The sequence below is a fragment of the Necator americanus genome, chromosome IV (assembly GCF_031761385.1).
Source record: "Necator americanus strain Aroian chromosome IV, whole genome shotgun sequence".
Taxonomy (NCBI): Eukaryota; Metazoa; Nematoda; class Chromadorea; order Rhabditida; family Ancylostomatidae; genus Necator; species Necator americanus.
In genome coordinates, this window is record NC_087374.1 from 32,522,534 (window position 1) to 32,549,524 (window position 26,991).

General features: G+C 38.9%; 3 protein-coding genes across 5 annotated transcripts; 2 read left to right on the forward strand and 1 right to left on the reverse strand.

Annotated features, from left to right (window-relative positions):
• Nucleotides 1–1,134: 1,134 nt before the first annotated feature.
• RB195_003479 (uncharacterized protein) lies at nucleotides 1,135–10,039 on the reverse strand (the record flags this gene model as incomplete). 2 transcript variants are annotated; one of them, XM_064201148.1, is made up of 22 exons in its annotated part: nucleotides 1,135–1,200; nucleotides 2,767–2,862; nucleotides 2,943–3,020; nucleotides 3,098–3,226; nucleotides 3,323–3,391; nucleotides 3,448–3,579; nucleotides 3,647–3,765; nucleotides 3,890–4,011; nucleotides 5,122–5,198; nucleotides 5,272–5,372; nucleotides 5,510–5,621; nucleotides 5,704–5,790; nucleotides 6,089–6,241; nucleotides 6,315–6,426; nucleotides 6,687–6,847; nucleotides 7,182–7,336; nucleotides 7,468–7,613; nucleotides 8,261–8,355; nucleotides 8,423–8,526; nucleotides 8,616–8,692; nucleotides 9,002–9,133; nucleotides 9,846–10,039. In XM_064201148.1, the coding sequence occupies 22 exons, from the start codon at nucleotides 10,037–10,039 to the stop codon at nucleotides 1,135–1,137; spliced, it is 2,517 nt and encodes an 838-aa protein (XP_064057029.1). The 2 variants fall into 2 exon arrangements, with proteins under 2 accessions (XP_064057029.1, XP_064057030.1); XM_064201149.1 differs by lacking the exon at nucleotides 9,846–10,039 and having other exon boundaries at nucleotides 9,002–9,102.
• Nucleotides 9,877–10,873, forward strand: RB195_003480 (uncharacterized protein; the record flags this gene model as incomplete). 2 transcript variants are annotated; one of them, XM_064201150.1, is made up of 4 exons in its annotated part: nucleotides 9,877–9,973; nucleotides 10,341–10,515; nucleotides 10,570–10,730; nucleotides 10,788–10,873. In XM_064201150.1, 4 exons carry the CDS (start codon nucleotides 9,877–9,879, stop codon nucleotides 10,871–10,873), a joined length of 519 nt encoding a protein of 172 aa, XP_064057031.1. The 2 variants fall into 2 exon arrangements, with proteins under 2 accessions (XP_064057031.1, XP_013306451.1); XM_013450997.1 differs by lacking the exon at nucleotides 9,877–9,973 and having other exon boundaries at nucleotides 10,346–10,515.
• A 2,476-nt stretch (nucleotides 10,874–13,349) lies between these two features.
• RB195_003481 (uncharacterized protein) lies at nucleotides 13,350–19,747 on the forward strand (the record flags this gene model as incomplete). The annotated part of the gene is made up of 12 exons (XM_064201151.1): nucleotides 13,350–13,416; nucleotides 13,465–13,560; nucleotides 13,784–13,918; nucleotides 14,360–14,442; nucleotides 14,498–14,596; nucleotides 15,489–15,576; nucleotides 15,651–15,721; nucleotides 16,038–16,118; nucleotides 16,387–16,597; nucleotides 19,392–19,475; nucleotides 19,542–19,623; nucleotides 19,711–19,747. The coding sequence occupies 12 exons, from the start codon at nucleotides 13,350–13,352 to the stop codon at nucleotides 19,745–19,747; spliced, it is 1,134 nt and encodes a 377-aa protein (XP_064057032.1).
• Between the last annotated feature and the right edge of the window lie 7,244 nt (nucleotides 19,748–26,991).

Sequence of the window (26,991 nt, forward strand, 5' to 3'; positions counted from 1 at the left end):
TTTTCTCGGACATAAAAAAATGTTCTCTATCATGTTCCTTGCATAATATGTCCTCGTCTTCCATGGCGAGTGTAGCGCTGCGGCCTAGAGGTCCCGCTGCCAGCACGATCGGTCAGAGGTTCCAATCCGCCCTAGTGCTCACCAAGCCTTTCATCCCTCCGGGGTCGATAAATTGGTACCAGACTTCTCTGGCAGTATAAAACACTCACTTGACACATCGATTCATTCCAAGCAGACTGATTAACGCCAGAATCTTCATCCTTTTATCCTCATCTCCCATCTAGGGGAATATGAAGGGAATAGGAGGGGAGGGAAGAAAAAAAAGTTCCGCGCAGAAGAATGCACTTAACTTAAGTTCTTTGAGAATGAGTTTCAGAATGAAAAAAATTAAAATGCCCCAAATCACTTTCGCGCAAAATTAAACACAGTTCTATTTGCTACTACACCATGACAGCCACAGAAGAGAAGTGCATATTGAACAAATCATACCTACCTACGAAATTCACTAACAACTAAAAAAATATTCGACCAAAGCCTTTCCTTTTTTTCTACAAAATAAAAGTGAATGGTTTCCCGCCATACATTCGTAATAGTTCGTACCGAACCCCTGCTTACAAGAAAAAATTATACGATTAAATGAGAAATAAATGGTTGAAATATGCTGAACAAAGATGCTAGATGATAAAGACATAGAGTCCTTTAATAATAATATTGATAGAACCAATAGAAACCACATACACGATCAAAGATTGTACATAGATCAAGAGTCAAAAGTTCAAGAATACTAGTCTGGATGCATAATTACAGCTTATTCGATGAACTAACAATTAGACGCATTCTTGGAAATATGAATTTAAACGAACATGGAAATTGTTTTAAAAACCAGCCGTATATCAAGAACCGGAGAACAAAACTTATTCCACAAACAGATGACAACCAGAGCAACCAACTACAAATGAAAATAAAGATAAGTCGATTAATTGGCAAATCAAAATTGCATCTATACAATATACAAGGTAAATTCATCAGCCCTTTGAAAGAAAACAACCTTCGCCGAAAACGCGTAAAATACTAGTTGTTGGCAAACACAAGAATTTTTGGTAATTTTTGAAAGTAGCCACCTATGGTTGCATATTAATTTAAACGATCTAACAAATCGATAATACGCTCAATCGATCGACATCCGCCACTTTTCTTGCTCTGAAATGATCAAATTTTACAAATTTATATAAAAGATGCAAAAAAAAATGTTGTAATTTAAAAAAACTTCATATTTGCGGAGAACTAATACCGCCATATTAATAAGATGAAAAAATGTGAAAATTATGAGAATACTTTGTTTCTAGTGAAAAATAAGCTCGATTACATATTTTGTACATATTACATATTAGAGATATCGAAAAGTACTGTCGTTTGTTCGCATACAACTATAAAAACCTTTTAAGATCAAAAATTATCACTAGACCACGGATGCAGAACTGAAAATTCGCCCTTTCACATGGTATAAGGCCACTGAAAATGAGAAAAAAAGCATCACTGATTGAGAATAAAAATACTTAAAAACTGGTTCATTTTACTATAGCATCACTTTCCAGTGCATCCAATACTCCAATCAATGCACATAACAAAGAGCAGATATTTAGAAGAAAAACAATTTCGGCGAACTAGATTGACGAGAAATTGACGTTCCTCTATTCTGTTCAGAGAAATAAAATTTTATTCGCGTTGCATCCGGCGACATTATTCGTTCATATATTGTCCCGCAATCAGGTTACGCGACTTAAATAAGACAATCACGGTTACATGTCACACTTCCCTCTGGCTGTGAATATTTTCGCCAAAATGCTGACCTATGCACAAAGAGAAGAGCGGTACTTTTAAAGGAACGGAGAAGGAGAAAAAAAGATTACGTAAGGTTACGGTTCCGCTGCAGAACGGATTAAGTGCGAAAGGCAACGATGGTTGAATATATTAGTATGCATTTATTAGTCACGTATACTACATCAATAATACAATTTCTCTCAAAAGAAAGAAAATTCAATTTCTAGTGTCAAATAGCATTCAAGACTTGCTTCTTTCTGCGTCAAATAATTTTTTCAAAAAAAAATCGACTAAAAGTAAAAAAAAAAACCAGAGAATTAGCTAGTTTTCGGCACCAAATGCAAGCAAAAGAACCGTTATAATTGTAAAGGTCACTGGAAAGTAAAGGAAGAAATGAAATTCCTTGTCTGAAAAGTTGTCCTCTCCTGTGAACTCCTGCACTGCTAAAACAGAGCTGGACAAGAAGTGGCCTACGATAGGCGATTCATAATGGAAATGAAAAGAGCCTGAGAAATAATTTAGGAGATTTATGATGGCTCGAAGAAAGAGGGATGTGCGCGGAAGATAATATGACAATAACACCATTAGTATGTAGCTCTGATGTAAATGAAAAAAAGCAATATTCATGAAAACGGAACGATAAAATCCGTAGACAATAAGATCTACGATGTGATTCAATGCACAGATTCCAATTTCGTTACGCAATGTTTGCAGATTCAATGCAATAAAATGGAACTGCACAGCGAATATTCTAGCGAATATTATTATTAATATAATATATATAATATGCATAGCGAAAAACACCCTCCTAGAGATGTATTTTCCTCGTAAAAATGATTGTACAAGTGAGGGAAAGGTGAAAGAGTGGATCGATATAAGAAAGCATTGCGAAAAAGACTAAAAATAGAAATAAACAGAATTTTACAACATCTAAGCAAAACTCACCGCAATCTTCATAAAATCAAGGAAACGCTGCAACTGATCAATCATAGGAGACAGTGAACCATCTTGTAAATGTGATCGAACGGCAGACACATGTCCCTAGAATATTTTTGAGAGTAACTATTTTGTCAATAAATATTGAGAAGAATAAAAAAGGCAAAAGGCCTCAATAAGAATACCTCATTCTGCTGTAGCAGACAACCAATAAGAAGAGCAACATAAGACGCAACAACACTATCCTCCATATGAGCTGATGCCTGGAAATTGCAAAGCATTGGCTGGAGAATGAACTCTACAATGTTAACCGCAAGGAAATCGCCGAGACTGAACTGACTTTGCTCATGGCGCTTTGAACCGCCTGCAGCATTTCACTCTCGCTCATCTCATTCAATTTTGCTCTATCCAACCTTCCGTCGTCCCTAGTTTCCTCATCGGTGTCATTGTTGTCTTCGTCGGCTGGCTCCTGTATTAAAGCACAATCTTACGCGATATGACTAACATTACTTTAAAACAATGAATCGAATAACACCAACACAACAAATCAAACTGAAAACGATACCTCAAATGCTAAATCCTTGTCTAAATCTTCATCGATATTTCGTGCCTTTGCTTCATGGATGGTAAACAACTGAAATAAAAAGTAAGAATTCGAAACTCTCGAAACCAAAAAGGTCCAAAGCGTACTATAGCAAGAGCATCCAAAGCTTTGTGTTCGGTGGACTCGCCAGTTTCTGAGTACACTTTCACTGATGTATCAATTAATTTTCGACGATTAGAGTTACACCTTTCGACCAAATTCACGCATAACGATGTCATCTGTAAGAAAGCATTGAAACATAATTAAAATTAACCGTAAAGGAAATGTGTAAGTAATACACCTTACCATCACGTAAAGATCGAACTTCTTATCCTCTGGTGCAAATTTGGGGGCTAGGAACGTATACGACGACAGACATAACGGCAAGAAGCCCGGCACTTGACCAAGTTTGGTGCAACATAGTTCTGCAACAAAGCGTGAAAGCAAATCAATACTTCAAAATCGTCTACTAAAAAAAGGGGGTGTAGGAAAAGTCAGACACTCATGCACAAGAACCAAAAAAGTGAAAAAAAGTGTCAAAATTCTTACCGTTTTCATGAGAAAGGTTCATGAGAACACGTGCCATTAAGGACAGACAAGCTATGTGAGATCGCGCCAGCTCTGAGCCTACAGCACAGTTGCTTATTGTATCATGAATGACTGCCATCAATCTAGAATACATACGTTGGGAATAATACAGGTAAAAAATAATAATATAGGTGAACGAAATAACAGATTACTAGCTGCTTCTCTGGCCGCATAGGCATTTTTTAACCTGCTTGTTCCTACTCTGCCAAAAAAAAAGATTCAAAATGTTTTCATATTAGTTTTGTCAACCCATTGCGTGCGTGGAACGTGGGACAAGGACGTTTTAGATCATCATATTACCGCGGCTCAACGTTGAGCCGCGTTGTCCAATGGTTACCACATTTTTTCTCGTGTACAAATATTTACAATTTTACGTGATTTAACTTGTATTTGTTGCAAATGGGATTGGTAAAAGGATTTTTTTACCTTCATTCATTGTGCTTATGTAGGTATCGGAGTCTTAGGAACCAAATGCGAACTTCAGTTAGACAATTTGGAGAATGGTTACGAAAGTTAACTCGTTGAATCTGATGAAGGTATAATGGGAACCACAGAAAATAATTATATCCTATTTTAAGCGCTGCCTGTGGATAAGGAGGCTGATTCGAGAAGTGATGAGACATTGTCGGTGTCAGATAGTGAAAATGAAAACGAATGGTCAAAAGACGCAGAAACTCATGATGACCGGGAATTTCCTCAACAATTTGGTCCACAAAGTCAACCACGCAGTTGTCACTAACGAATCGACTTTCACGAAATATATTTGAACAAAACGAAAGAAAATGTTGTCACTAGAACGAAATGTTATCGAAAAAACTAATACGCAGGGCAAGGCAAAAGATCCCAAATCTCATGACACATATGCCGCTCAAATCAAAACATCGGATTATTCCACTAATTTATTGGAAAATTGGAACGAGTGAATCTTTCCAAAAAAGCATAGAAAGTCTGATCTGCAATATGAGACTCGAATTTTTTGGTTGCTTTTAAAAAATAGAAACGACTTTCGTGGTCCATATTCTGTGAAATATTACATAATAAAACAGTTGGGTGGAAAAAAAAACGTTTTTATAAAAATTGGGAAAATATGAAAAACAACCGTTAGAAAGGGTGCGGCTCAACGTTAGACTGCACAAAATAAAAAAAAAAACACAAAATAAAAAGTAAAACACAAGTTCTGAAAATGAACGCACTTTCCACACATTTGGATAAGTAGGCTCCCTCGATGTGATATGAGGAAGGCTTGATTCTTCTTGTGGAACAATGTGCACTGAAATACGACATTAGCGTCTATGATAAAAATGAATTATTTTTCTTTTAAAAAAATCAAGACGAAAACTTACAGATTCAAGAATTCGGAAACATCTTTCCAGGATGACGAGCTGTTTTATTATTTCAGATTCCGTTAACTTGTCATGTATTAGTCTCAGCACAATCTTTTCCACTGAAAACAGTCAATTCTGATTTATGTACGAGTAGTAAGAACTCTTCGGAGAAACATATAAAGATTTCGAGCGTTTTCTAAGGTAAATTTAGTAGAATTATGGAATTAATTTCGGTTTCAAAAGGAAATGTGATTACCTTTGCCCACAATGTACTGCAGAATACCAAGATTTAGCAGCTCCGTTTTCACATTTTCATCTGTTGATCGGGCGAGAATGAAAACTAATGATTCGAGAATAAGCGCAGATGGCTAAAACAAAAAAAGTATTCAGGGAGCTGAATGCTGGCTCAAAAAATGAGAAAATAAAAAACAACTCACGAATAGAACTTACTGTCAACTGCTCTTTCGTGAGCTCGAAAACAATCTTCTTCCCGACAGACTCCATACGTTCAACGTAGCTTGTGAACACTTCCCACACCTAAAAGATATGAGAAGATATTCCTAGTAACAAGAAGTCACATTGAAACTAACAACTTTATGAACTATTTTACAATAAAAACAACAAAACAAATCGGTGCTAATTTCAGAAAAGTTTGTACTTTTGGAAATTTTATGACGTGAAACATTCAAGTCGAATAAGAGAACAAAAAGAAAAAGTTGGAAAAAAACAATAAAGTCCATATGCAGCAGACTTTTAATAAGTATTAAAACAGCTGTATCAAAGGAGCCAGAAAAAAAACTTGAAAAGAATAATTGCAAACTTTCTGAAAACATACCAATGAAGCGTATTTCTTCTGCTCTTCATTTTGCTCTAATTTTTCGATGCGCAACAGTTGTGAAAGCAGCTTCAACGAGTGTGGATCGACAGGCAAAGAAAGAAAATCACGAGACATCAAATATACCACTGTAGCAACACAAATAGCCAAATTCTGCAAATACATACCGTTTCAGCACAAGAGCTTCGAGAGAGGAATAGTTATATAAATTCAAAAAATTAATTGCCTGGTCATTAGCTGCCTCTGCTAGACCCTTGAAAACGTTTGACACTACACCTTCACTTCGGACAAACTGACGAAACTCAGGAGAGACGCATTTTCGAGCAAGAGATAATGCACTAAAAACGCAAAGATGAATAAACACACCACCAATACATTATAAGTAGAGTAAAACAACTCATAGGTGCGATAGGGGGAGTCGGACACTCCCAGGTGACGGTGGTCTAACTCATGGGTGCAGCTCAAGTGATGAGGATCCTTTCGTCAACCCTCCAAAAATGAAGGATTCTCCACGCCAACCGTCCAAAAGTGAAGGAGGTCGCAGCACCGGCTCCGACTATCGCATCTATGAACCATTGTGTTCTTGTTTCATTCTTACCTCAGACATTTCATATTTGTCGACGCATTTCCTTTCATGGTGCTAAGAATGTATTCAATATCTTGTTTAAAGTCGTCATGTTCTCCTGATTCCAGACATTGGTGGGCTTCTTTAACTCGATGAATCCTCGCTCCCTCGTTGCTTCTGTAGATAGGACGACGCTAAAAAGATAAAACCTCTTGGCCTGAATAACCTTCGCGAAAGAACCACTGATACAAATTGAAGCTGCAAGTGCTCCTTTTCGAGTGATACGACACTGAAAATGAGAAAATTTGCTCGCGCTCTCCTTCCCCTATAGATTTTCGCATCAGATTATGCATGAACGAAAAACGGGGTTCTTATTGCCAGCCATCAGCAAATTATGATCACGCGCGTCTATAAAGTACAGCAAAACACCCTTTTGAAAGAGTAGAGAAAGGCAGACAATTGCTACCACCCAGCAAAATCACCAAAATCGACAAAAAAAAAGAGTATCTAAGAAACACATTTGTTAACCTGCTGCGTTGAGGATGCTGCAGCTGCTGATCCCGGTAGAGGTCGACCGTCTCCTAACTCTTCATTTCCACTTTCGTTTTCTTCATCGTCATTTTCTGTCCATTTGTGTTGATAAACTGGACGGCGTTCTTTAGGTGGCACGAATTTAGACGAAGCTGAAACTGGTACAAACTGGATGCAAGAATGTGAGGGCGATATAAATTAGCAGCACTCTACATCAAGTGTATTAATACTTGTCCTCCTGTCGATCTGATATGATTAAAATACAACTCAAAATATTGCTTACACGAAGATGGCGGCGACATTTTACTTCTTTTTACAGACGGGGGAGGTGTGTCTTCTTTGTCCTCGAAATCAAAAGCCGTCGAAGAGGTGCGAACAGTGCCCATCTGAGGAGACTTGGATGAGCGTATAGCAGTAGCTCTGAGCGCACTAAAGCAGTTAAAGTACTATTATTACATTGCACAAACATGCAAATAATAGCTTTATGTCAATAACTCTGCAAAAGAAATATAGAACACGATCAGTTTTTTTTTTTAGATGTAACGGACAATTATGTATGAAAATCCTTCCTTGCAACAAGTAATTTACTTGGAAGAGGAATAATTGGGAGAAGCCCTAGAAGATTGGAATTGAAACAAAAAAAAAACCAAACAGAAAAAAAAACGACGAAACTTCTGGAAAACTTTCGAATTTCTTACAAGATTTGTTAAGGTAATGTTGTTCTCGAATCTGCAAACAATAATAATTCTTTACATTTGCTAAATTAACTAGCAATAACTAGTAACATCACAGTTAATGGGTCCTTGTATTAGGAATAGCTCACGGTTCTTAATTCAAGTAAAGTCAAGATCAATTTCGAACCACGTCAATGATTTGAACGACCCTCATTCTATCCTCAAACAACACACTCAGCAATATTTAGGGTATTTCTGTGTAGAATGAGAACAATCTCTAAATTTGCAATGGGCACATATTAAGGCAAGCAAAGCTCCTGTAGTGGAAAAAATGAAGAAAACAAAAGCACAAAAATGGTAAATTAAGAATCGTCATGAAATAGATTCCTAAGCATGAAATACCTATCGAGAGAAGTTGTCGATGAAGAATTACTAGCTCTGTCCACGTTCGGAACCGGTTGACTATCTTCATCACTGCTACTGTTGCTTGACAAACCCTTCAACACAACAGATAAGTAAAGCAATGCAGGGACATGGCAAAATAATATTTATCGTTGGACATACATGATCATTTTCCGTAGTTCCATCAGTTGATGTACTTTCTGGCAAACTTATCGGAGGAGAAAAGACTTGCTTAGGTGAACCATGAACAGCTTCTCCTTCCGAAACTAAATAAGGTCAGTATCAAAAACGCATTCCATGACCAAAAGGGCTAGCTTCAATTATGGATTAAAAATTAAGCAATAGGAGCTCTAACCAGATGGTAGGGAGTCCACCACTGGCGAGTCATTCGTACTTCCAGACGATTTCTGCGACTGGCGCTTTTTTGGCAAACTGAGATGGAAAAATTCGGAAAATCATAGGAAAAAGCAAAGTAGGGTCAAATCAACATGAAGCACGGTGCAGTTGCGTAAACGACCGCGGTCGAGGCGGTGTGGTGTATCGTAGCGGTCGGGATCGAAGGAGGATCTTTGCTAGCATCATTCTTCGCTGCAGTTAGCGATGGATCCCACCTCAGCTCCAACCGCATTCTCCACAGCGCCGCTTCGAGCGCAGCCGCTTACGCAACTGCACCTTGCTTCGCGTCAATTTGACCCGATTATATGTAAAATGTTTTTAAAGGTGACCAACAAGTGAACTTACGGCTTCGAGAACGCTGCATCGAAGAGTGCTGCTGCCTTAGAATTTGGTCCAAAACTACCATAAGCCCTGTGGCTAGAATTAATACTTTTCGAGTAGGACATGGTCCCAAGCAAGATATTCCCAATTTGGGACCTGAATATAGAATGTACGGTGTCACGTGTGGTCCGGAAAAATCCCCATTGACAGCAGGAGTACAGAAAAGGCCACGAATGAGTCCACTCTTCGAAAGATCCAAAGAAAATCATCATCAAATAACTATTCAAAGGAAAAGCACAAATATACGATCTTTATGAAATAATTTCTCAAATGCAGGAACGGAAAATGTTTAGAATTCTCCAAAATTCAATTCCCAATTCGGCTCTATGCATGGAAAATGAGGATAACTCCAACATCTTGAAAACGAAGGAACTCCCAAGAGATATGCATTATTCTTTTAATGATGAATGCTTTACTTCCCCTTGAAAACACCCAATCCTATAAAATATGGTCAGCTGGGAAATTTTATGGTTGATTCTCTTCGAATAATGAGAACAGATTGATTGTCAAGCGACCGGAAAGGAATCGAACGAAATTATAAATCAATTCATGATTAGAATATGTCTTTGGCATTTTAACTACGCCATTTCTAAGCAGCTCCCCTTCTGAAATTATATGCGAGCCTGCAAATAGCACATATATTCACTGTACTTCTAAAAAAAGCGTCGACAAAAGGTCCTGGTGCGTACAACTGACATCAGATGTCAAAATAAATAATTCTACAAGTCAAAAACGCAGCGCCCTTCGCGAATTCCTTCCCATCGATTTGTAGTCTTCTGCAAATACTTATCTAAGGTCGAACACACACCTACTTCCCGAGAAAATCTGTACAAAAGAGAATGAATTCTGGAGCCGAACGGCATCCTCGTCGCAACATTCCCGTGCCTGGAGCCGATCAACTGGATCAGTGCCAATTTCGCCAGCTACCGTTCCCACGTGACAGGACCCACATGCGTGTTTGAATGGGACTGGCACCGCGCCAAGGGGGCGTGGCGGCGTCATTGATTCCCGCGCGTCCGCGGGTCGCGGTGTGCTCCAGATGCTTTTGGCTGTGATGTGTGCGTTCCAGCCATGTGTTTTATGTGTTACGAGGGGTGTTTTCTGGCTTCTATGTGGTCAAAGGCGTCCTGAACACGGTGATCTGTCGTTACCTCATCTTATTTGCCTCTCTGATCCGTTATTTCCGCAATTTCATTGATTTGAGTATCCTGATATAATCTCTTTTGGTAGCCGGTATTGCCTTCCTCTCGCTAAACGCAGTCGACTGATTCATTCTTGCTCTAATCTAACTCTTTGTTTTCAGAAAAAATGGCTGGAGGTAAAGGAAAAGCTGGCAAGGATTCCGGAAAGTCCAAGTCAAAAGTGATCTCGCGTAGTGCTCGAGCTGGTCTGCAGTTCCCCGTCGGTAGAATTCATCGTTTCCTAAAGCAAAGAACGACATCTACCGGTCGAGTCGGTGCTACTGCTGCTGTTTATAGGTATGTAAGTGTTTCACTCCTCTTCAGATAAATACCCATGTTTCCGATTTGCAGTGCTGCTATCCTCGAGTATTTGACCGCTGAAGTTCTTGAATTGGCTGGAAATGCATCAAAAGATCTGAAGGTGAAAAGGATCACTCCTCGGCATCTACATCTTGCCATTAGAGGTGACGAAGAGTTGGATACGTTGATCAAAGCCACAATCGCTGGAGGAGGTCAGTCACGATTTGGGTTTTACTCGGATTGAACAGACAAATTATTGTTATTTCCAGGAGTAATCCCTCACATCCACCGCTACCTGATGAACAAAAAGGGCCAGCCTCAACCCGGTCAGAAGGTGGTTCCTCCGCCTCCCTAGAACGTCCGGCCGTCCGTACGTTGAGCAATCGTTGTATATTGGATTGTACTGGATTGCTTTTTTGATGCCTTCTGCAATGTTTCTTTTTCCACATATTGATACATCTTATGTAAAGCAATCTTGTGTGTCGTTAATATTTCGAATAAAGGGAATTTACACTCACTTGATGCTACATTACCTGCCGTTCTCCATTTAATCGATCACATTCTGTTGTACATTTTGCAATTATCATCATGTTATGTTGTACTTTATCACATTTCGTCCGATGGAAGTAAAGATCTCTCGTTGTGGATTTGTAAAGGGTTCGAGCAGAACAATTGAGGTGGGAAACGAATCGAACAGTCATTCAGAGTGTTGTGAATCCAAGGGTTTCATTGAGTTCCTCTTTGGGAGGGAGCTTGGCTCAAAACAGGTCTGTCTGGTTTGCAACAGGTCTGAAAATCTCCATTATTCAACTGTGGATTCATTCGTGATGTGTTAGCAGAGGTTTTCCATCTATTCTATATCCCGAGAGAGGATCCGCCTACAAAAAGAGTAGAATTCATCAGGTCTCCCTGCAGTCCTGGTGACTATGGGGTCAATGACAATGTTCAATGCCGGGGCGGATTTCTTTGCAACCTGATACGATTGTCAACTGGTCCACAATATTTTTTCCACGGTCGTCCATTTACCTCAGCGAACGAGGTTCCAATAGGTAAAGCATTGCGAATGAACGTTCCGGACCGACATGGCGGCGGCCCGATCGATTGCCTGAGTCTCACGTGGAGGCGCACTCCGTAACGTGACGACGTCATCGTTTTCTCTGTTTTCCATATTTTTATGTGGGACGTATTTAACGTATTTTATGAGTTTTTCTTTTGATTTTCTTCTACCATGGGGCGCATTGGCTGCTCTTATGTTCCTTCGATATCGATTGTTTTTATCGTTTTTCATGAGTCATTTTTCTCTGGGGCATTACTCATACTCTGGATGTGTGTCTTAACTTCTTCAAGCAAGTTTTTCTTTTAAATATATGGAATTTATTCGTGTATCTGTACAACACGTATTCTCAGGAGAATTCTATTTCTAAGACTTTCTTTTTTATGTAGTGAAAATTACGTTTATGTCTCAGTAACTTCATATATTTGCTTCAAACAGGCAGCAAAAGAAAAAATCGAATATTTGAATGCAAAAATTTTTTGGATGTGCTAATCAACGTGAACGTGATGTATACATAATTTTCTTCCTCTTGGTCAATCACTTTATTGATTTCTTTCCACATTTATTCGTCAATCTCATCTCTCGTGAAAAATGGAAATACGAAAGTTTTTGTGGGTTAGCAATGAAACAGGTCTGGCTGTTTGAAATTTCCAGTTTATACTTATTTCCTATGAATATTCTAAGCGAGGATTTAGATTAAATTGCCAGCATTAATCAGCACAATTTGCCCATATCAAAAAAAAGAGAAATAATGAAAGACCTCCGTAACTCTAGATCTAGAGATTTTTTTCTAATATTCAGATTTTGTACACAGTATTCATTTTGTATTACATCCGTATACTTTAGAATTAGAATTAAAATTGAGAACTAGAATAATTAAGAATTATAATTAGAAAAATTAGAATTAGATCTTAGAACATATTTTGCTTAGTCATAAGTGCTTATAGTCATAAGATTAGAATGTTACAGCGTATGTGTACTTATTAAAGACAAATAAATGCTTTGACCTGTGCGTAGTTATAAATAAGTCATGTTTAATAGCAGAGAAACACATTGAAATCCCAATTCTCTTCCATTTTTTCGAAAGGATCTGTTTGAAGCTTCTGGGTATGGATCTAGAAGCAACTGGATAAGGCGAAATTACGTAAATATAGGTGGAACTTTATGAGATGCCAGTTCTTCACTTTCAAAAACATTTTCGAGTACTAATATTTGTGTGTTGAGGATATCTTCTGATTCATTTAAGTTCTCTTTCCTATGAAACATCCCTAAAAGTTCCTTTTCTTTTAATTTCTTCCGTTCTTTTAATGTGATGTTCTTCTTCATTGCAAAGAAAAACACACATTCCTGTCCCCTTTTTTGTTTTTATCAGATGGTATTCCATCGTCGTATGTTATTTACTTGCCAAATCCGAAAGTGAGTCTAAAGTTTCTGCTAAAATTCTTGCGAAAAGATCGAAAATTTCTACTCCAAATTCTCTAGAATTGATTTCTTCGGCTTTATCGATAATCTCAGACATTTATCCTAACCTTTTGAATACGCAATCAATTTTGTTCATAAACTTTATCTGTTGCAGCTCTTTCTATTCTCCACTGACCTTTTTTCCTGTGTAGCGTCTTTTTCAAAGAAAAATCATTGTATTTAAATCACACCAACGGTTGCCGATGATTGAAAAAACCACTTCTACCAAAGAAACACTATATCAGCCCGAACCTGATCGAAAAGCTAAGATACTCATTATTTGGTTCACTTTCCTATAGAAAGGTTCAGTCTTCGAATGGGTTTTGTTGCAACGCTTGGTTTATGGATCGTATCTGCTCTCTGGCCATTTTCTACACCAATCGGTCTCGAAAATTGGTTTCCATGTTCGATTTCGTACTATACTCTTTTAGCTGATTCACAGCGGATGCCGCCGCAGGACGTGGTCGGCCAAGATCGGGTGGCTGGAGATCTGTCAGAAGAAAAGATCTTGAAGAATAAACCAAAAGGTTCAGCTGATAAGTATTGTTTTGAAGGGGTTTGACCTCTGTGATCCTTTTATTTTTCTACTCATTCGAGTGAGTATAGGTCAGTTCCTAATCGTTACTCGTTCGTACGCGCATGCGTATTGTCGCTGTCGTTTCGGAATCAAGTTAATCTCACTTCAGACTATTGCGTTGTGCTTGGTAGCTACTTTTCATACGTAATGGATTATTACTTGAAAATTTTCAGCTAGTAAACTACGACAACAGCAGTTGCCAGCATGGCAGCCTATTCTCACCGCATCTACTGTCATACCAACAGTAATCGGCGTGGGTGTCATCTTTATCCCCATAGGTGTTGCTCTGTTTCTCGCTTCTGAATCAGGTATGCTTACTTTATCGTTCGTTTGTTAAGCTTTTCTGTTAGTCTTTGGAAATGTGTTGCTTCTCCTTTTTCGGTCTTCTACTCTTTAGAATTTCCGCATTCTGATGACTAGGAAACAGAAAATTTGAGACAAGTGCTGTATTGTTATCTCTGAAGATATCTTATTTCCCACAAATGAATTTTCGTCCAAATTTTCGTAAAATCGACAGGCTCTATAACTTTGATCGTTAGTGGTAGACCTAATTACTTTCCACAACATAGGAAAAAATGCGTGTTGTCGTTGTCGCTCGACGATGCGACTTCGGCGACTAAATATATCTCAGATACGTTTCTTAGGCAATAACTTTCTCCAGAATAAACAACAATTAAGGTGTTATTTGTTACCGTTTTACATGGCACTTGCGTTTTCAGTCTAATTTTTATGAATGTCATTATTTTTAGTGAAAGAATTCACACTTGATTACACGAATTGCGCCATAAATACACAATGTTCATTAGCATTTAATGTTACCGAAGATATGAAGGTGATCTTTATTGTTCCCGAAGATGGTAGAACTACATGTAAATGCTTAATTTCAGGGTGATGTGTATATTTATTATTATTTGGAAAATTACTTCCAAAATCACCGACGTTACGTGAAAAGTAGGAACGACAAACAGTTCCTTGGAAATGTTTTGGTGAGTTTTCATGAACTACTGATGATTTCGGAAGTTTTTCGCTTAAACGCGATTAAGCAACGCCATTTCATCAATCTTACCCCCGAGACCAATGCCTTTAGGAGTCCTCTAAGAGCGTTTATCTGTTCCCACCTCTTTGCGCTACTCTCTATTCGCATGGTTTTAAAGTTGATCACAACTTCCTAAAAACCAACAGATGATTCTGTTCAAAACGGCGAAGAAGTCCATACACCTGAAAATCTTGCATGGAAGTTTAGTGAAGGTGTTCTGGTGGCTTAGATTGATAGTTGGTCAGATATTGCGAAGATGCTAATCGACGAACAAACTGAGATAAAACTGAGCAAATCTTCTGGGATTTTTTAGAACGAAAACAAAAGTCTTTCTAAAGGCGTGAAAGGTAGTAGTCTTTCCGAGCTGTAGCCAAAAATTGGAATTTTGGAACTTCTGCAGAATAACCAGAGTTTATTACAGTCATTATCAACTCTTCTGAACATAAAACCGATTCCATGAGTTCACATAACCGTCAAATACAAGGTCATTCCAAGTTCTCTTACGCACCATTTTATTGAAATTTTATCTTTGTTATGTTGACTTAGCGAATTCTGAATAAATTCCCTTATGAGTGGAGCAATATAAAACAAAAAAGACCAGGGGAAAGAGCATTGTGATCGATGCGTAATGATTATCGTTTATCCCCCTCCCCCTCATTTTGAGCACACAGTTTTGGGTGCCATTTAAAAGAGGTTAGACGATGTTAGACGATTTCTTCAGACTTCTTCGTATTGTCTTTGCCAAGCGTTTACTGATCAGTATCGAGAATTGTTGAGCTTCTACGTTGATGATTCTTCGAATGACAGTTATGAGTAGGTCAACTAATCAAGAACAATTACAGGAAGTTTCCGATTGTGAACCTTTCGCTTACAATGAGAACAAAATCCCTATTGCACCTTGCGGAGCTATCGCCAATTCCAAGTTTAACGGTACGTTTTTCCGATTACTTATATGTTATGATATAGCTATATTTTAAGGTAGTGCTATTTGATCAACGTTTCAGATACTTATCAACTGTTCTACTTGCAAAATGGAGGTCTAGGAAGAGTAGAAGTACCAGTCACTAAGAATGGGGTATGTTATTGAAGCTGTTTGACCTTGTCACTCCTAGCGAGTAGTGTATCATCAGAAACGATAGCTTTAGTTTCATCAATAATCCATCCATGTTTCTCAATACTATTAACTTTTACCGGGTTTATATCGCTTCAGCAAAGGGGTTTGCTGCACGATAGCGGTATTGATTATTGATTTTTTAACTTAATAGATTTGTTATTTTAAGAAAAATGGATGTAGATATGGCAGAGGTCTAGATCTCAGGAACAGTTTTTTTTATTGAAAAAAACTAATGTAATACTTAACGCATGACTTCGAATTCAAACTGCTATTTTAGGTTCTATGGGATGTCGACAAGGACCGAAAATTCAAGAATCCACCTATTCCTCCCGGTGGAACACTTTGCGATGCATTCAAGGTAATACTGCCTGAAGGCAATATTTGTGTGAACCTTTTCAGGCAATCTAGGTTTGGTGAAATTGGTGTTAAGTTTTAAATGGGATTTTCACTGTTTCTTATGTTATGTGGAGGTTTACATTTCTCAATATCGTTAGCAAAACATAATGAAGAAAAACAAATGCCGAAAGGAACTATTTTCATAGAAAGGCTCAATGAGAGGATTTTGTTAGAAGCAAAAAAACAACCTCCCACTAAATTTCTGTTGTTTTGAAGTATAACATTCTCAGGGAACTGTTAAACCCCCGAACTGGCGTGTCGAGCCATGCTTAGATGACGGCTTCGAAAATGTGGACCTGATTGTATGGATGCGCACAGCTGCCCTTCCAAACTTCCGAAAGCTATGGAGACTTGTAGACCGAACGACAGACACTCCTATTGCGCCTGGTCTTTTCCGTGATGGTTTACCAGCCGGTCACTACGAGATGATCGTTCATTCCAGTGAGTGGAAGGAGTCAATTTTTCGCTTATGTGTTCGTCTATCGCTATGTTTTGCTTTTTTTGTTGTGGTTTTTGGTTGTGATGTCTTGTACCAGAGAACAGAACCGCAGGTATTGACAATATTTGAAAGAACTTCGAAAACGTACAATGCGATACAATCTAGACGTCTACGTGTGTACTCGACACCAGACGATGTATACAAGGAAAAATCGATTGATTCCCTATTTGACGCACGAATTAATTTTAGATAGTGTTTATCTCATTGTTGTACTAGAATAACAACAACAAACTTAACTAATACGCTTCAACAATGCCATGTGGAAATCATCGGGATGGTGGTTACGGGTATCAATCGTACAATTGGCGGTCGGAACGTATATTCACATTTCTTCTGGGTGATTAACTATACATCTAACTGTCGAAGTATGCAGTATGAGCAGACGTTATATGAGAGTTTCTCCGTCTGTTGTGCATCAACCTGCACTGCGGCCGTTGGTACGAATAGCAACGATGATGCGTCATCAATATGTACGATAATATTATACACATCTTCGATGCGGCGTCGTGTGTACAAGTACGGTTTTGATAGTGATGGTGATCCATATTTGACGAAGCTTCTGAGGTCATTATTGCTTGCCATAAGCTCTACTCGAAGTTCTAGAGCGAAGATTGTCCAGGACTTATGATTGGCATGAAATACAGCGATAAACTAAATTCGTCTATTCGATGAATAAACGTAGTCTCCGCTTCTATGCTGCACATGATCCTATGCATTTGCTTCTTGTTCATCTATTCCGTACACGAACTTATCTTTGCCGATTTAGATTTCTTTTGTCGCGAATTTTTGTATTGTATATACGACAGTGTTTGATCACAGTTCGCTATGAAAAATACATATCCCAGCGATGTCACAAATGAACTGCAGCGCTGTTTCATCATAGTACTAGTTTTGATCCTGTCTTCTTTTTTCTTCCCAGTCTCCTTTTTCTCTAATGACTTCTATTAGAGTGTTCGGAAAGTATCTGCCGAAATACGGCAAAATTTCAAAACAACACAACTTTTTAACAACATTTTATTATTTGACGAAATAATCTCCATCAACATCGACAACTTTCTGCCCACGTCTCACAAGATCACGGATTCCTTTCGCGTAGAACTCCGGCGACTTGGAGGCGAAGAAACCCTGAAGGTCATTTTTGAGGTGGTCGCGATCATCGTAACGCTTCTCTTCCAGGTGATACTGAAGCGATCGGAAGAGGTGGTAGTCGCTCGGGGCCAGGTCTGGGCTGTACGGCCTGGCCTGGTGGTGCGGTAGAACTTCTCAGAGCTCCACAATTTTCTGGGAAGTCTTCTTCGCGATGTGAGGGCGCGCGTCATCGTGCAGCAGGCGAACGTTATCGAGCTTTGCTCCTTGCGGATCTTGTCGGCCAATCTTTGCAGTTGAGCGCAGTAGACCTCGGAAGTAACTGTCGTGTTGTCCGGCAGCAGTTCGAAACGGTAGATTCCATGAACTCCCCACCTGACGCTCAGCATGACCTTCTCATGGATTTCACCTTTCACGAAAGGATCCGGTATTTCATCGCCAGCGCACCACCCACGATTGTGAGTGTGGTTGACGTGGAGGACTCATTTTTCATCTCCAGTGACAATGGTGTCCAGCCAGTCGAATCTGCGGCTTCTGGAGAGCAGCTGGGTGCACATGTCCAGGCGTCTTTGGCGGTTGCGGTCGCTTAGTGTATGAGGGAGACCGAGCTTTTTCACCATTCCGAGAGATCGCAGTCCACTGCTCACGGTGGACAGCGAACAGCCAAGACTGGCACCAAAATACTGCACACCATATGAATGCTGCTCCGCCAGATTCTTCAGTTCGTCGAATGATATTGCAGTCGGTCGACCGGAGCAAGACTCATCTTCGAGTTTCTTATTTCCGGCTTTGAAGCGCTGAAACCAGGCGCGCACAGACCGCTACGAGGGAGCTTCAGTACCGAATACTTGGCTTAAGTTTCGATGGGCTTCGGCAGCGGGGTGGCCAGATTCGAACTCGTAAAGGAGTACGTACGTGTCGAATCTGGGAGGAATGTTCGGCCATTATAGGATGAAGTAGGCAAGGAAGAGGGAGCCAGATATGTTATTTGTATACAAGCGGTAGTGTCCTTATGTAATATATTTAAAACGGGAACTTCCAGGACATCTCAAGAAATCTGCACTACTGGGAAATTTTCGGCAGATACTTTCCTAATAGCTTATGCTTCTGGTTACTACAAATCTCGTCATCTCAAAAAAGGGAGTTACGCATAGGGTAAGAGAGAAACACTCAGTTCAAAACGGTCGGAAACTCGATGCAATTATGTAAGCGCAGGCAACATACCACGAATCTGACGTGGTGAGGGAAGCCGCAGAAAAAGCTAGACGTGGGATCCGGGATGGTTCCGCTCATCCCTCCCTAATCTCTCTTCCGTCGTAAAAAAAATGGAGTCTTCCACGCGTTTTTTTTTAACCTATACCTAGCTTTTCTCTCACCACGTCAGATTCGCGATATGAAGCCTTTGAAGAATCGGTTGCGAGCTAATTGGACTGCAGAGAAAAGCTGATCTAGCGATCTCCTCGATCACAACCACCAGCTTCACTGCTTCATGTCGTTTCGACTCGCTATAGGCTATAGCTGTGATTTGAGTGGTAAATATATGTATTTCCATATAACTTTCTGAGAAACATTCATAAATTAGTGTTTAGCTTTTCAGCTTTTTTTTTCTTTGTTTTCAGTTTTTTTTTTAAATTATAACCCTGATTCCAGACTACCCAGTGACTGCTTTTGGTGGACGGAAATCCTTTGTTGTAAGTACTACTAGTTGGGCAGGAGGCAAGAACTCATTTTTAGGCGAGTAACTCCAATTCATTAATACATTTCGATTAATTCTCAGGTTTGATTTCTTTCTTTTTTCAGGAATTGCCTACCTTGTTGTGGGATCTCTGGCAATCGTACTTGGAATTGTATTCATTGTGATTCACATCAAATTTGGACATTCGTGAGTTTCAAGACAACTTAAGAGATATTTCGTAGAATCATAGGTCAAAATTCGTCTTCTTGGACATTCGAAAGGATTTTTTTTTAGCGTTAACGAGCTGAGTGATGTTGGAGCTGGTCATTAACGGTAAACCATGGGTAGTTTGTATAGCGCTTCATGATAGTTCTGTATAATGCAGCTAACAAAATCTACATGCGACGCTAGCATTTCTTCTTGCAAAGTGCTCACAACATGAAAATGTCACATTCTCCATTTCCTACCCTTCTTTTTTTAAATTCCCTTTATCTGAAGTTTTTCTTTACATCATCCCTATTCGTATTTACGTCATTCGGTTTTGTAGATGAACTCCAGTGTACCCTTGATGGTGTTATGCCTTTTCACTCCTTGTTTCTCATTCAAAACCAGTTGTTTTTACAATGGTAACTTTCGGTTTAGCAACTCGATTCATTCCATGTTTTATCTGAAGAATTAAGACTTATTCTACTCATGTGCTGTGATATTCTTAACGTCTTTTGTAACATTCGTTTAACATGTTGAAATGCCTTACAACTTGTGATCTTAAAATATCGTGTTAAACGACGACGATCCATCTATTTAATCGACTGCTTTATCGATAAAATTTTACGATTTATGTGTATGAACAGCGATATAAGTGCGTATAATCATACAATTGGCGAGGACTCGCATAATTGCGAGAGTACTATGGCGACTACTGAAGATGGCAGCCAGTAAAAATAATGATTTATATTTAGATAAAATAAAGAGTAATAAAGAGTTCAATGTGGGAAGTAATACACCTGCATTCTATTAGCTCTTTTGGATCCTTCAGTACGCCAAGAAGGTGGAAGTGAACATGTTATCTATTGAAAGTCTGATTAAATGAGCTTTCCGATGATAGAAAAACGGCACTTCGATGTCAAATGAAAACAAAACAACAAAGAATGGATCCATACATGAGAACAAATTTGAAAAATGAAAGAAGAGGAAAATTTTCCTGGGTTAACGGCAGCATACCAGGAATCCGAAGTAGTGTGGGAATGCGCTGGAAAAGCTGGAGATGGGATCGTAAAATGTAGGACCAGGGGTGGTGCTCATCTCCCCCTAATCGCCGTAAACGACGCGTGGGAGCCGCTTTTTTTTACTACGAAGCACATTAGAGACAAAGCATTAGAGACACACCAAAACAAACGAAAGAACTCATAAAAAAGTGCTTTGCAAAGACTATGTGACTTAAAGGCATCACCCTACGAATCTGACGTGGTCTGGATTTCCGATAGACAAACTCTATACGGGGTCGTAGACTGCGGGGTCAGGGGTGGTTCCGCTCATCTCTACCTGATCGTAGTGAAAAAAACGGTGTGAAAGACTCCGTTTTTCAAGAAAAACGAAAAAATAGGTTGCTGAAGGGACCAGAACGTGTACATAGAGCAGCGTTCTAACGTAGCTCGTAGGAACTAAAGCGGTTCCCTCGCCATTTTAGGGAGATTAGAGAAAGGTGAGCGGTACCGCCCCGGATCCCGCAATCTACAACCTCACCTCTAGCTTTTTCCGCGGATTCTCTCGCCACGTTAGATTCTTGGTACGCCGCGTTTGGATGACTTGACTGTATGAAGATCGGCAATGAACTAATACGGGGATTTTTAACCAATTAACTTGGGAACTGCACAAAGAAATAAGAAAACAGCAATTCGCAGCAATCACAATAATATTAGTTAGCTCTTAGAGATTAAGAAATAGGATAGAACAGCCACAATAGATCCTTAGGTGGTACGACGAGGACGTCGGCAGCCGTGCAGACTTAATGAAAAGTTACACTTATTACGAAGAAAGACGAAGGCCCAACTAATACAAGGGTCGATGTAACCCACTCGATTAGAAGTTCGACTGTGACTGCACGATCGATGGCACCAACCGTACTAGTGCAAGCCCAAGCCAAGCCTCTCACCCCTCTGGAGTCAATAAATTGCTACCAAACTTGTCTGAGGGGATAAAATCACTGACTTGGCACATCGGCTCGTCATGAGTCATTGCCATACACGTTCATGAACCTCAAACGATTCTGAATCGAACTCGTAGGCACAAACCCATAGGGGTCGTTGATCAACGGCGTGCACTTTATTTTACTCTAACTGGCACGAAATGGAGCGAATGCGCAAAAATAGAACTGCATGATCACCACAAACCGTCCATTCACATTAATAGCTGGTCTTTTTCAGCTCACATTGGTCCTGCAAGGGGGACCCGTGAGAATATGTTTTCTCATTTTCCGCTAGTAGTACGCATTGTGGTTCTCAATCCCAAGCCTATGATCTACGAAAGTCACAGATCCGAAAACCTGCGCTACTAAATCAGTTCGTAATTAATTTAAGCAGACACATTAAAGTTGTAGAGGACAGGAAGTCCAACACAAAAGTCCCGCTGAATAGTAAAAAAAAATGAATTTTTTCTAAAATTGATTCCAGCTGCGACCAAGCTCCAAGGCGGCACAGGCATAACGCAAAATGTACCTCTGAATATTGATTTTGAATGCTTCTAGAGTTTCCTAGTGAATTGTCTCATGTATTTATGATTCTAGTAGTTCTACTTTTAGGCGTACAATCGCCGTTGCTAGGGTAAAGTAGTATTTAGTTGAAGGGAGGAGGAGGAAGATGAGAAGGAGGAAGAAAACAAGGAGGAAGATGAGGTAGAAGGGAGAGGTTTTACCGTGCTCCTATTTCTAGAAGTAAATAACTAATTTAGTCGGCACCCTAAAACCTAAACATTAGTCTTAGAATATTTACGACATGTAGGCTAAAGCTACCAAGAGAAAAAAGGAAGATAGAGATAGCTGGTTTAATTTTCTCCTTTTTTCGCATTATCTTTTGGTGCTTTGTATTTGTATTATTTTAATGGTTTTTAAATCGATGCTCGACTTTTCATCGAAGTTCAGATATCTAAAAAAAACCGTCAAAACATATGATGTGGAGGTACCTACTCCACCTAGATAAGCATCAATTCTTTAAGCTGAGAATTTGCTCACAATCGTTTCAGAGGAGCGCGACTACGCGGTGGAATTACTCAAATTATTACATTTTTTGCTCTTTTATGCCTTCAAAGGCTCCCCTATGTAGACACGAGGTCTCCTTTCTTTTTCATCTCAGCGATTTTCTTTCTGAATAAGTTCCGACTAAGTACTATCAAGTTACTGAGCACTCGACCCTCTGAGAAAACCCATATGACTTGGTTGGTAATCCGTAGTGCAAACGGACGCGATGGGCACAAGATTTACCACCGACAGCGGTCAAGCCGAAGATTGACATCGAGGCAGACGGATTCACGTCCGAAAATAAACCGCACCCGGCTGCCGCTGTTTACCGAGGGTTACTGTAGAATCAGTGGTGAGGAAGCGCTCCTTGGAGATTTTCACCGCTTTCTTTGTTCAGGAATTTTTTTTTGAAGAACTCCCTCTTTCTCTTCGTTTCTTTCAGAAAAAAAGCAATCTAGACCGTTTAACGGAACAGATAATACTTCGAGGATTTAACGTGAAGAGCATCTAGCACTTGACATGGGCCCCCAAAGAGAGGACGAGTACAAACAATGGCACTCGGCCAGCGGCAGGTTGTTGACGGCCAACACAGTTATTTTTGTCACGTCCCACTTCAGTTGGTTGACATTTCTACACTACAGGAAACTACAGTACTCTTCCTGGATGAATCCATTTAGTTAAAGGAACGAGCAATGAAAACAACAATAGTGTGCATTTCTTGAGATGTCCGCTACCATTTAACCGAAAATCTTGGGAGAAAATCTTAGCAGCGAAAAATACTCGGTGACGGAGCGCAAGGTTTTCCCTTCTACGTATTTTAAGTGGAAATCGTTTGAGAAAAGAACGAAAAAAGAGAAATTATAAACAAAAAATGTAAAAAGTCTCATACGCTTTTATGGCAAAACTTTAGAAGCTTTAGAAGTATAAAAGCTTATAATATGGTCAGACAGCATTCTCATTTATTCTTTTAATTTTTGTTTAAATTTTAAAGCACTGTTGTTTCGGTTGTTTCGTCGTGAATGAGTTGAATGTTTTTTGGATTTTTTGTTTATTTTTCGGATGAATTCCTCTCTAAATACCAAAAAGGAGAAATCTCATTAAACCCTACGATATTTCTCTATGTTTCTGTCTGGAAGTCATCAGATGACGGAATAAAAGTATTTTGATTGTCTGCTTCGTTCACTTATCCTGAAATAATCCAATTTCTACCATTTTTCATGTATGAGTACCCAAAAAAATGAGCACAGTAGGAGGTCAATGATGATTATTAAAGTGAACTAATTAAATAGCTAATAATAATAAATTAATAATTAATAATAATAAATTAATAGTTAATAAATTAATTGTATTAAATAACAAATAATCAATTGATGAATAAAATATTTATGAAAACATAACTATAAAATAAAATGACACTTTTTCGTTAACAGGCCTGGCTCGGATAACTCAACGATGTCCAAAAAAATATCCACATCCGTCAAACTTTCAATATTGAAGAAAGCTGTTGACAGAATCCTTAAGCAAGCAAGCAATTAGAAAATAATTAATTAATTTTTTATTATTAAAGGCATCACCCCACGAATCTGAGGTGGTGCAGATTTCAGGTGGAGTATTCGTATACGGGATGGGAGACTACGGAGAGGGGAGTGATTCCGTCCATTTCTTCCTAATTGCCGTAAAAAACGGCCCGGAAGATACGGCTTCATTCGTTTTGGCGCACCATTTTGTATCAGAGGTTCGATTGGAGCGCGCCAGTCTTGTGCGGCGCCGCATCTTCCGGGCCGTTTTTTACGGCAATTAGGAAGAAATGGACGGAATTACCCCCTCTCCGCAGTCTCCCATCCCGTGTACGAATACTCCGCCTGAAATCTGCACCACCTCAGATTCGTAGGGCGATGCCTTTAAGTAATTTCTCGAGTTGTATTCAGTAACCTACGTATGTACTTACCGCTATTATTTTGCTGGTGTTATTTGTGCTATTCGTTCATTGTATACTCCATTTGTAAACACATGGATTGTCATGTAAAGAATAAATAAATAAATAAATAAATACAATGATATAATAACAATATAGTAGGATGGTGAATATGATTTTCGTAATATTTTTTAGATGTATTCCATATAGGAACTATAGTTATAGTTCTTCTAGTAAACATATAGTTCTGACAGGATGTGCTTTCTGCGATTTTCTCTTTGTACGACTAATAATTATTAATAACTGAACTTCTCCTACGATAAGCCGTGCCTGATAAGGATTCGTCCGCATATGTTGCGTTATCTGACCGACGACGTGCGACTTCTGTCATCGTGTGCCAGATTTATGATCGTAAACATTGGTTCTGGTCGAGTTTCTTTATCGTGAGCATGATGTGAGAAGTTGACCGCCTTTGTCGGTACGGCACGTTCACCGATGAGGTCATGCATGCATGAATTACTCAAATAAGATTACTGCTAAGCGGAATGGTCTGCTAAGTTAAGAGTTACATGGTTACCCGAAATCTTAGCGCTGACTCTAGCATCCGGTCGAAGCTTCCTAAAATGTCAGGAAAGTGACAAATAATAGGAACGCTCCATAGTTTAATTTCAGAGAAATTAGGCAATATTCGCTTAATTTTGTTAATGGCTGCCACATTTCTTTTTAATTTTTAATTCCACATTTCTATTTTGCAGTTGAAAACAACTTCAAATACACTAAAAACATAGGAATTTGATTTTATTCTTCAGAAGAGCATAAGAAGCCCCAGTTTCGGTACGGATGACGAAAATAATATTGTTACCGATTAGAATTTATATACATAAACAGGGATTGGGGAAAATGAAAAGAGAAACTCTTAGAACTATAGAATTATTCGGAATAAATAAAGTAATTCACGGAGAAATATGCTTTGATCCAGGGGCAATTTTATTCTTTCGATGTTTTTGCTGTAAACAGAAAACAGTTTCCCGGTAACTGGTTGTTGATAAACAAACAGAATAATAAACATCCAAGATAAACAGATAGTCAGTGAACAAACGAAAAAAAACCTTTAGAACTGTAGAATTAGCCGACATGAAAGAAAAATCCACGTGGAAGCAGATTTTGGCCCCGTAGGGATTTCTATTTTTGTGTTTTTTTAACGCTTACTCCCTGAGCGATTAAGAAGTGGGGACAAGAACATCACCAAAAAAAATCCTAAATAACCACTGCAAAATAATAATAATGAATAAAATTAATAATAATAGAAAATAGAGTGTATTATAATAATTATAATAGAGTAAAAATCCCTAATTTTAGTTACCTAAAAATTAAAAACGTCTACTTTTCTTTTTTTCCATGTTTCACCTTCCACCTGTAAATATTTCCCTTGGTCTACGCAGTGGAGCTAAAGTGGCTCGTAAGGAACAGCACAGCGCTGTGAACGTGTCCTGGAGTATACATAAATAATTATTGAATAGAATGGGACATAATTCTCAGATGAAGTATAGCTAGATGATATAATAATCGTGAAAGGACAGCCATCCTCCTAGTCCAAGTGACCCAGACCTCCTACGAAGGATCGGTTCGATCCCAACGTCCGTACTATTAGGAAAACCCCTGAATCTCCAGAATGAATCGACGCAAAGGATTCGTCAGCTTCATTTCTGCTTCCGTACGACCTTTGACGATGGAAACATATTTCACGTTCACCTTGACACCAACTTTTAATAAGGAACCACCGAAAGGCTAGCGCACTATGACGCATCGTAACTGGTTCCAGCTTGAACTCCGTTACTGTAGTTGTATGGCGAAATGTCACAATTCCCCGCATGAAAGACGGTTTTTCTTTCTTGTGAGGAATTTTTAAACAACAGTACGATTTTCTACAGTAAGAAAGTTTTTACAGGTTTTTTTTTTACAGCAACAACAACAGATCCGGCATTTACTGTCAAAGAAACACTGTGAACTTTTGTAGGCGGTTACCTGACCTACCCGTTTAGAATATCGACAGAAGCTGGTCCTCTGGTGCACGTAGAACAAAATATTTTTTAAAAGTGACATTAAATTTGAATAACATTAATATATGAATAAATAATAGCTATAATAATATATTTAATAATTGCAACAGACATTGCACATATGTAGATCAAAGTAATTTTTGAGAGTTGACCTGAAATTTCTCGCACTCGATTTTTCCTAAACATTAGTGCTTCCTCTGTATTTTTACAGAGCCGTAGCCGTTTTTTTTCAATATTTTTCTGTACAGTAATCTCCGGAACTAAGTCGTAAAATCGGTATTATTTCCTCAGAAACGGGGCGAACAAACGTCTGGGAATCAAATATTTGACGAGAATTACATTTTTTGTTGCTGGATTTTACATAACTA